The sequence below is a fragment of the Pongo pygmaeus genome, chromosome 18, assembly GCF_028885625.2.
Source record: "Pongo pygmaeus isolate AG05252 chromosome 18, NHGRI_mPonPyg2-v2.0_pri, whole genome shotgun sequence".
Taxonomy (NCBI): domain Eukaryota; kingdom Metazoa; phylum Chordata; class Mammalia; order Primates; family Hominidae; genus Pongo; species Pongo pygmaeus.
In genome coordinates, this window is record NC_072391.2 from 84783524 (window position 1) to 84793130 (window position 9607).

Here is a 9607-nt window from a genome sequence, read left to right on the forward strand (position 1 = left end):
CTAGGACGCTCTGCGCAGCACACAGCCTGAAATGTAGGGTGGGAGCCAAACTTAAAAAGAAAACTATAGTCTTGGAGGTCAATGTCACACACAAAAAAATCAATTTAAAAAACCAATGTATGTACCACAACCACTTCTTACAGGAAAACATTAAAAAAGAAAAGCCACAATCTAGGATTGAAAGACAGCTTTAAAAACACACACACAAAAAACCTAGCAAACCAGACGGTGTTCTCAGCCACTCATAAAAGCAAAGTCTTATCAAAGTTTTAACTTCAAAGAGCTTAAAAACACTGCAAAGAGGCACTCAGCAAGACTGGTCCCGACTGCAACCTATTCCCTTCCAAAAAATAATCAGTTTGTAATCTAAATACATATCACACCAGGTCAAAGTAATCTCTTCCGGCAGCAAAATTTTGGCACTGGATTGCAGGGGGCTGTTCAAAATAGCTGGAGCCCCAAACACTTCGCGTTTTCAGTTCTGAAACACTTAGACAAAAGTTCACATCGCTAAGTGGATGGCCAGGATGCCCTTCCGGTTCAATTTGGAGACCGGAGATCTTTAACCTAACCTAACATTCCTTAAGGCAACGGTGCCCTCCCACTCAAAGTCAGCCTTGGTTTTGTTTCTAAGGGTCACCAATAAATAGGTTTCACAGGCATTTAAGGCTCTGGGAGTCTTTTTCTGTCTGTTACAGGTAGCCTGGCTCTTAAAAACAATCACACACAACGTTCACAAGCATGTGCACATTCATACACACGTGTGCACACATACATGCCCACATGCGACACACGCGTACATCATACAGCATGCACGTGTCCATAAATGAGCTCACACGGACAGCCACGTCCCGCGCCCAGGCCCCCAGCGACACAGGCCCCAAGCAGGGCCTCCACCTGTGTGGAGTGAGCGGCTCAGACAGCGAAGCCCAGCGCCTTTAATGTTCACCTCACCGGCGGCTTCTGGCATGGCCACGGCTCCTTCCTTTTCTGGTAATAAATACCAGATTTGGGGAAACCAAGGCGCCGCAATGTGTGTTATCTGTCACCCAAGGGCCCCATTAAGGGGACAAAGGCCTTATCGCGTTTGCAGCCGGCTAAGTGAAAGGAGGACACCTGGGACTGTGAGCTCTGATCGCGGACGTCTCCCGCACCGCTCCCGCGGATCCTCGGACCCAGGGCCCCTGCAGCCGCTCCTGCCCAAGGGGCGCGAGGCGGAGGTCTGGAGGCTTTGGGGCACGCAGAGGGGACTCAGGGTGTGGGCTCAGGGCCGCGGTGCGGTCTTGGGGCTTGAAGTGCAGACTTAGGGTGAGGAGTGCGGGCTTAGGATGGGGGCTCGGGACACGGGGTGAGGACTTGGGATGTACGGCGGAGGCTTGGGATGTACGGTGGAGGCTTGGAGAGGTGGGGCACACATTTCGGGTGCGACACAGACGCTTAGGATGGGGCTTGGGACACGGGCTGGGGGCTCGTGGTGCAGGCTGGAGGCCTGGGTGGGGGCTCTCGGTGCAGGCTGGAGGCGTGGGTGGGGGGGTCGCGGTGCAGGCTTGGAGACCTGCGTGGGCGCTCGCGATGCAGGCTGGAGGCTTGGCGTGCAGAGTTGGGGATGCAGAGTTGGGGTACAGGGCAGAGCTGGGGGCGGGCACGCACCTTGTGGCACGCCGGGCAGGTGGGCAGCGCGCCGCCCGGCCCGGGCGCGCCCTTGCCGCCGTGGCCCCCGCCGCCGTTCAGGCTGCTCTGGATCTGCGTGAGCTCCTGGCGCAGCACCTGCTTCTGGTGGAAGCTGAAGGCCGGGTGGTTGGAGGCCATGGTGAAGAGCAGCAGGAACTCATCGCCCGTGCGGCCCTCGTTGAGCTGCAGCCCGTAGTTGTGGATGATGGAGTCGATGTGCGTGAGCGTGCGGTAGAGCACGCCCGCCGCCTCGCGCTGCTCCGAGCCCAGCAGCGCCAGCGACACCAGCAGCTTGCTGCGCACCACCTCGTCCGTCAGGTTGGTGAGGCTGCCCAGGTCGGCCGGGTTGTTGGCCTTGATCTCCGAGTCGCGCAGCGAGTGGTAGTCCTTGCGGGCCAGGTCCTCCAGGCACGAGCCGAGGAAGCGCAGCTCGAGCGGGATGCACAGGTCCAGCAGGCCGCACAGGAACTCCACGCGCTGCGGCGACGGCAGCTCCGAGAACCAGCGGTACACGCCGTCCCTCTGCAGCGGGCAGCGCTTCTCCACCATGCTGCCGCCCGCGCCGCGCCGCGACCCGGGGCCGGGGGCCGCGCGGGGGCGGCCGGGGGGCGCCGGGGGCCGCGGCCGGGGCGCGCCGGGACCGGGGGCGCGCGGGCCGGGGCCGGGGCCGGGGCCGGGTGAGGGCGCGCGGGCGCCGCGGGCCGGGCGGGCGCCGGGGCGGGGGCGGGGACCGGGGCCGGGCAAGGCTCCCGTCAGGGGCCGGCGGGCGGGCGCGCGCGGGGCGCCGGGGGGGCCCGGGGCGGCCGGGGCGGCCGGGGGCGGCGAGCGGCCTCGGGCCCCCCGCTCACGGGGAGGCGCCTTCCCCGCGCCCGTGCCCAGCGGCGGCCGGTGCGCGGCGGCGGCGGCGGCTGCTCCTCGTCGTCGTCGTCGTCGTCGCCCGGGAGGCGGCCGCCCCCATCTCCCCCCGCGCCGCAGGGTCTGTCACTGCGGGCCGCCCCCCGACGGAGCCGCCCCGGCCATGCCGTCGCCGCAGCCCGCGCCTCCGCCCAGGCCGGCCGTTACCCCGGGCCGCGGGCGCGGCGTCGCCGCCTGGGGAGCGCTGGGGGCCGCGGCCGCGGAACGGGTGCTGGAGGGGGAGGGACGAGCGGCGGGAGGCGCGGAGGGATCCGGCCGGGACTTGCCGGCCTTGCTGCTCCCGCGCGGCGGACGGATCCGGGCCCGAGCGCGGCGGCGACGGCGACGGCGACGGCGACGGCGACGGCGACGGCGGAGGAGGCGCCGGCCGAGGAGCGGAGGGATCGTCGCGCTCGCGGCTGACGGGCGGCCGGGATCAGCAGAAGTGGGCGGGGTGGCCGCCTCTCGCGACAGCCCGGGCCGGCCGGGCCCGCCCCCCTCGGTGATTGGCTCAGGCGGCCCGTTCTCGGCCCGTGATTGTGTCGGGTCCCCAATCCCATTCGCCCGTGCCGCGGCCACGCCTCCCTGGGGGCTGTCGATCATGTTGGAGCCACCGCCTCCCGTCCCTCGGCGGCCGTCAGGACGCGATTGGTCCGCGGAGATCGGAGAGGCGGAAAACCCGGGCTGGATTTCTGGTTGCTTTTGTTCCCGCAAATTTGCGTGGAGCATTGTTTTTGGGCGAAAACGGGGCGTTCGGCCTTCCTGCTTTATTCCTGAGCGGTGTAAGAGGGAGGTAGTGGGTATCTTCGAGAAACGGCCGCCGCGGGGTCCGGAGTCCCGGGTTCCAATCCCGGATCAGCCACTGCTAAGCTGTGTGACCTTGGGCGAGTCACTTGGCCTCTCTGAGCCCCAGGCGCCTCCCCGGGAAAATGAGAGTAATAATAACCGCCCGCGGGGTTTGTGCGAAGGTGTTGAGCTCACAGAGGGCCGGCACCGGCACTTTTGAGGCGGCTGACTTGCCCTGGGGGTGTGATGGGAGGTGCAAGCTTTCTCCAAAAACTTCGTCCAAATGGAGCCTTTAAATCCGCCTTCTTTCCGCGGCTACTTCACCAGTTCGCCAAACCGAGAAAATGCAAACACAGGGGCGGGGGCAAGGGAGCTGACCTGGCTGGAAGTAAACAGAAACGCCACCCTCCCCTGGCACTTGCATTGGCACCGGATTGCAGGTGGGGGAAGGGCCGGTGCACCCAACCACGTTTAAATCCCACCACTTACACACAGGCAAAGAAGCAGAGCCACCGGGGCTGGACGCTCATTCCTCCTCTGCCCTTCCCCTAGAGCGCTGCTTTGAATGTCTGTTGATCTAGAACGGGGTCTGTTCATTCATGGGTTCCAGGTCCCAAGCGCCCGGGGGCAGCTGAGAGCAAAGCTGGCGCCCTCCCTACACCGTGGAGCTCACACTCTGGTTCTGGGCAGTGCACACTAGAGATTGGTTGAATCAATGAATGAACTTTTTCAGGATATGGTCCAAGGTGCTGAAAACTTCCTAACAAAACTCTTCAGCCGAATCTGGCACACCTGTGGTTCCAGCTACTGGGTAGACCGAGGCAGGAGGATCGCTTGAGGCCAAGAGTTCAAGGCCAACCTGGGCAACATGGTGAGACACCCGCCCCCACCCCAGTCTCTCCAAAACAAACAAACCCCACATTCTCCAGTCTTAGGTCTTCAAGGATGAACAGACATTGCAGAAAAGCATGGGTGGGAACAAAAAAAATTGCTCTCCACTCCCCCAGCCCCCTCCACACCTTGGGCACATTTCCCTGGAGCCGCCCCAGTGTTCTTTGTCAGTGTAGGAAGAAGCAAAAATCTAAATGGAGTCAGGATGGCCTCCCACATGGGCACAAGGGCAAGGCTGGGGACAGTTGGGTCTCCTCATCTTATTTCCCAGGTCTAGGCTGATTTCTATTAATAATTAAATTAATCATTGTTCTCCTAGACCTCACTTCTTAATGTGTTTGCAGGGAACTGGCCACATTCCAAAATTCATAATCTAAGGTAGTGAAAGAACGTGAACATCAAGGCAGTTTGGCTGGGCTCAGAAGCTCACATCTGTAATCCCAGTACTTTGGGAGGCCGAGGGTAGATCCCTTGAGCCCAGGAGTTCGAGACCAGCCTGGGCAACATGGCGAAATCCCATCTCTACAAAAAATACAAAAATTAGCCAGATGTGGTGGCATGTGCTTGTAGTCCCAGTTACTTGGGAGTCTGCAGTGGAAGGATTGCCTGAGCCCAGGAAAGGGAGGTTGCGGTGAATGGTGATCCCGCCACTGCACTCCAGCCTGGGTGACAGCATAAGACTCTGTCTCAAAAACAAAACAAAACAAAAGATTAATTTCTTATTGATAGAGCAAACTCCTTGGAGAAAGATCTTGGAACCTCATTAGTGCTGGGGGTGGGGGTGGGGCTTCTTCAATCCAGCCCGAGCTGGCTGTGAAACCCCCAGGCTTTGGTACCAAGTGAGCTCCAGTCCCAGCTCTGGCTGACTGTGTGAACTTGGCTATGCATTCAAAGGCCTCTGAGCCTCAGTTTCCTCATCTGTAGAAGAGAGCCAGGAACCCATCATCCTGGCTAGCAGTGGAAGTCAAAGGTGCTCATGGAAAGCCCTTGCTGGCTGGAACAAGGGAGGCCTGAGCTGTGGAAGTTCTTGGATCAAGGTCCTCCCCACTTCCCGCTGCTTTTTTGGTCCTTCTTGTGTGCTCTTTGTGATTTAATGGCTTACTAGGTTGAATCATGTCCCCCCAAAGTTTATCTCTACCCCAAATCTCTGACCTTATTTGGAAAAAGAGTCTTTGCAGATATAATTAAGGTAAGAGTCTAGATAAAATCACACTGAATTAGGGTGAGTCCTACATGCAATGAGACTGTCCTTACAAGATACAGAAATGAACACATAGAGACTTCGGGGGAAAGGAGACTATGTGCAAGGATGGCAGAGATTGGAGCTGAGGAGTGCCTGGGCCTACCAGAGGCTGCAAGAGACAGGGAGGACCCTCCCCTAGAGCCTCCAGAGGGAACAGAGCCCTGCCCACACCTTGACTTTGGACTCCTGGCCTCCAGAACTGTGAGAAGGTAAGTTGCTATTGTTTTCAACCTCCACCCCCCACCCCCATCTCCCACCCCCATCCCCCCACCCCTCCCGCACTCAAGCGTGTTGTGGTTATTTGTAGGGCAGCCAGGGAAACTGAAACAATGTCATTTCCCCCCAGACATCGGTGTGGCCCAGCTCAATCCAGTTCACAACAAATATGAAATCCCTGCCCTACAGGACCAGACCTCAGGAAGGGCTTGGGGGCCTCAGAGGCAAATGAGACCAGGTCCATCGACCCTACAGAACTGACAACCTGGACTCCCCACTCTGAAGCAGGCAGGCTGCCTGAGGGAGGCGGCCTCCCTCATGGGGAGAGGGCAGGCGCTGACCTCCCGGGCCCTCCGGCATTCTCTGGGTCCTGGCCCCGAGATTCTGGTTTTCTACACGGGGCACCTCCTGTCTCCCCCTTCCCTGACTCGGCCGGTGCACAAGGTGACCCCGGCTGCAAGCGTGCCAGGAGCTTTTCTCCACCTCTGCCTCGACATCTGCCGCCTCTCCTCCTCTGGAGAGGGAGGCAGCTGAAGGACACCAGCCCCACGCCTTGCTGGAGCGGCTGAGATCGCGGGGAGGAGGTTGGGAGAGGACTCAGGGGCTCAGGCTAGATCAGGAGGGTAGGCCCTGCCTCCTTGTGAGGGGGCCCAGCACCAGGGGGAGCCCACAGTCTAGGGTGCTGTTCAGCCAAATTGGTTACCACTGGGTGTGAGGTCTGTGGTTGTGCAGGGTTGAAGGGCTGGGTGTCATTTGCCTCTGAGGCCCCCGAGCCCTTCCTGAGGCCTGGTCCTATAGGGCGAGGATGGACTATTTGTTGTGAACTGGGTTGCGCTGAGAGCCACACTCATGTTTAGGGGGAAATGCCATTGTCTTGGTTTCCTGTAACTACCCTACAAATAACCACAAAGAGGCGAGGGGAGAAGTGGGGGCTGTCCCTTCCGCCGGGCTGCAATCAAGCACAAATGACTCTAATAGTATTAATTTTGAGAGAGAGAGATTTGGAGTTCACCACAAATTCCCCAAACAAACAATTTTACAAGGAGGACATGACCTGCCTGGCATTACTGCTTAGGTCTGAATGAGTGATACCGACTGCAGCAGGTGACCAGGCCAAGCCCAGAAATGGGCCACGGTGACCCCAAGCACATGCTCTTCCCCCAGACTGCTGCCATCTTGCTTTTCCTTCAGACCTAGGACCCCACGAGAGGAGGGATCTAGAGGCCAGGCCAGGAGCAGGACAACACAAACAGAGGCCTCAGAAGAAGACTCAGAGTGGAACAGGGGTTCCTTAAGTGATCGGGGCTGGAAGTGCACAGAGAAGCCTGGCGCAGCAGGGAATTTTCTCTCCCTGGGGTGCTGCCAAGGTGTGTGTGGTCTCCAGCTGCGACATGTGCTTCCTTCCCTTGGCCTGAGTCCTGCTTTCCTGTGATTGAGAAGGTTTGGGACCTGACACCCTGAGCATGGAGGCCATAAATCCAGTGGATCCCTAAACTTCCTGATGGGGTCCTGGCTCCAGGCCTCGGTTCCTGACAGCCTCGTGTAATTGACAAAACCCCATGGGGCTGTTTCTGATACTGCTATCAAAATTCCCATCATACAGATACTGAATGGTCAAGGGCTTTGGCCCAGGCCACACAGTTAGTTCATGTTGGAATTGGATTCTGCCCTAAGTCAATTGTCCATAGACTCTGCCCCTCCCAGGAGGAAACCACAAATGTGACATATTGTTTATTTGCTATTTTTGCAAAGGTGTCTGTTGCTTGCCGGCTTTTCCAGCCATGACTGCAGACAAAGTCCACCTAGAGTCATAAATGGGCAATCAGCCCCGAACAACGTCCAGCCCCGGTTTCTGCACAGCGAGGTGTTTTTGTCCATGGCAGACCTGCTTACCCAGGTGTCTTTGGTGTGGGGCTAGATGCAGCATTTCCCCAGTGGGAATGGCCTGGGGTCTTATTTAAAGTGGAGGGTCCTAGGCCTGGCCCCACGTATGGAGTCAGGATCCCTAGGGGTAGGACCTTGGAATCCGCATTTTTTTTTTGAGACAGGGTCTCTGTCACCCAGGCAGTGGCACGATCTCAGCTCTCTGAAACCTCCACCTCCTGATTCAAGCGATTCTCCTGCCTCGGCCTCCCGAGTAGCTGGTGTTACAGGCACACACCACCATGCCCGGCTAATTTTCTATATTTTTAGTAGAGATGGGGTTTCATCATGTTGGCCAGGCTGGTCTCCAACTCCTGACCTCAAGCCATATACTGGCCTCGGCCTCCCTAATTGCTGGGATTACAGGTATGAACCTCCGTGCCTGGCCAGGAATCTGCATTTTTGCTAGTAACCCTGGTCATCTCAGTGCACACCAAAGTTTGAAACCACTGTTGGGGTGTGGAGTTCTTGCTTCCAGACTTCCAGGGCCTGTGGATTGAACAACAGCAACCACAGTAGCAATTAGGATTTTCAGTCTGAAAAACAAGCCTGCCACGCAACAAGGGTTTTCTCCCGTTTTACAGATGAGGGACCTGAGGCTTCATGAGGCTGTTATTGACCTGAGGTCGCACAGCTGATGGCTCCTGGGTTCTTAGCGTTAAGTTTTGCAGCCTTATTTCTGTCGTATATTTGTTTCTCATATTTCTGTGTTTCTTGCAGTGCAATTGTGATATCCTCTAAAAGCCAAGGATGAACTCACTGCTGACCTTGGTTTCATTTGTTTGTTTGTTTTCACCTTTTCTTGTGAAATGTGCAAACATACTCAAGAGAATCATATGGCGATTTCTTATAGTCCCCTTTGGCCAGCTTCCGCAAAGATGACATTTTGGCACTCTTACTCTATCCATTTCTCTCACCCCACCCCCAACATAAACACATGTTCTTTCTGGAATATTTTCAAGCAAATACAGGATTTTTAAAAACATGTAAATAACTGTGTTGTTTTGTCTGATTATGATGCAATACATGTTCCTTACGAGCAGATTATACCTCACTAAAAAACAATATAAAAAGCCACAAATCATCTCACTTCCCAGTCATAACCAACTCTAAAAGATACTCTTCTAGACACTTTTGTATTCAAATATATTTATGCACACATACTTTTACAAAAAAATAGTATACGACTCAAAAATAGGATGGTACTCCACATTTTGCAATCTATTTTTTTCACTTAACAATACATCCCAAATGTCTTTTCATATCCATGAGTCTATTCTAAATCATGGTTCTTAAGGGCAACACAAATCTTTGTTTGGATGTAGCATGATTTATTCAAAGAATCCCCTCTAATTGGGCATTCAGGTTGTTTCTATGCTGAGAGAGTTTCCAAAGGCAGTCCTGCTTACCCTGGACTTTTCAAGAGGTTGACACCTGATCTGTCGCCTCTAGATCCTGTGTAGGGTTCAGAGAAGTATCAAGAAAATGGAAGAACTGGAGAGCTTCCCAATGCCATCTGAATCATCTTCACGTTACCATCACTGTTTTGTTTGAAATGAAGTCTCAAGACATGAGACACTCCCAGACTCAAGTGTGGGTTAAAAAAAACATTCCAAAGGCATATAACATATTGTTTGGGTGATGAGGTGTAACTCTAAAAGCTCTGTTTTTGAACAAACATACCAGGGCTCACCCAAACCCAAAACTCTGTCTCCTTCAAAGTCGTCACTCTAGAAGGCAGTACTCACATTGGGATAAAACTGTAATTGCTTGAAAATACATCTGTGAATTCCTCTTTTAAAACTGTTTCAGGATCTGGTGTCAGTAACATTGGGACGTACTGCAGGCTGGAAAGCCTTCATGATTCAAGGTGGATTGATTTCTATAAATAGCCTGTGCCCACCAAATAAATTAGAAACAACAGAATCTATGATGTCTAGCTTGAGCAGAAACAGATTTATTAAATTATAACGACATCTCAAA

At 55.5% G+C, this 9607-nt stretch overlaps 1 protein-coding gene and 1 long non-coding RNA gene across 5 annotated transcripts in view; one reads left to right on the forward strand and one right to left on the reverse strand.

Moving 5' to 3' along the window:
* The window catches only part of ZCCHC14 (zinc finger CCHC-type containing 14), an 85072-nt gene extending 82724 nt beyond the window's left edge, over positions 1 to 2348 (reverse strand). The window contains exon 1 of one of the 2 annotated variants that reach the window (XM_054453283.2): positions 1651 to 2220. In XM_054453283.2, the coding sequence (XP_054309258.2) occupies positions 1651 to 2220 (570 nt within the window). Of the gene's footprint in view, positions 1 to 1650 lie in introns of both variants that reach the window. The other variant, XM_054453282.2, reaches the window with a different exon arrangement.
* Positions 2349 to 3231: 883 nt separating this feature from the next.
* Positions 3232 to 8612, forward strand: LOC134738525 (uncharacterized). Of its 3 annotated transcripts, XR_010124265.1 has the most exons (4): positions 3232 to 4222; positions 5500 to 5694; positions 6893 to 7068; positions 7454 to 8612. It is a non-coding gene; the product is annotated as an uncharacterized LOC134738525 (long non-coding RNA). The 3 variants fall into 3 exon arrangements; XR_010124264.1 differs by having other exon boundaries at positions 6893 to 8612; XR_010124263.1 differs by lacking the exon at positions 3232 to 4222 and having other exon boundaries at positions 5235 to 5694; positions 7454 to 8538.
* Positions 8613 to 9607: the final 995 nt, after the last annotated feature.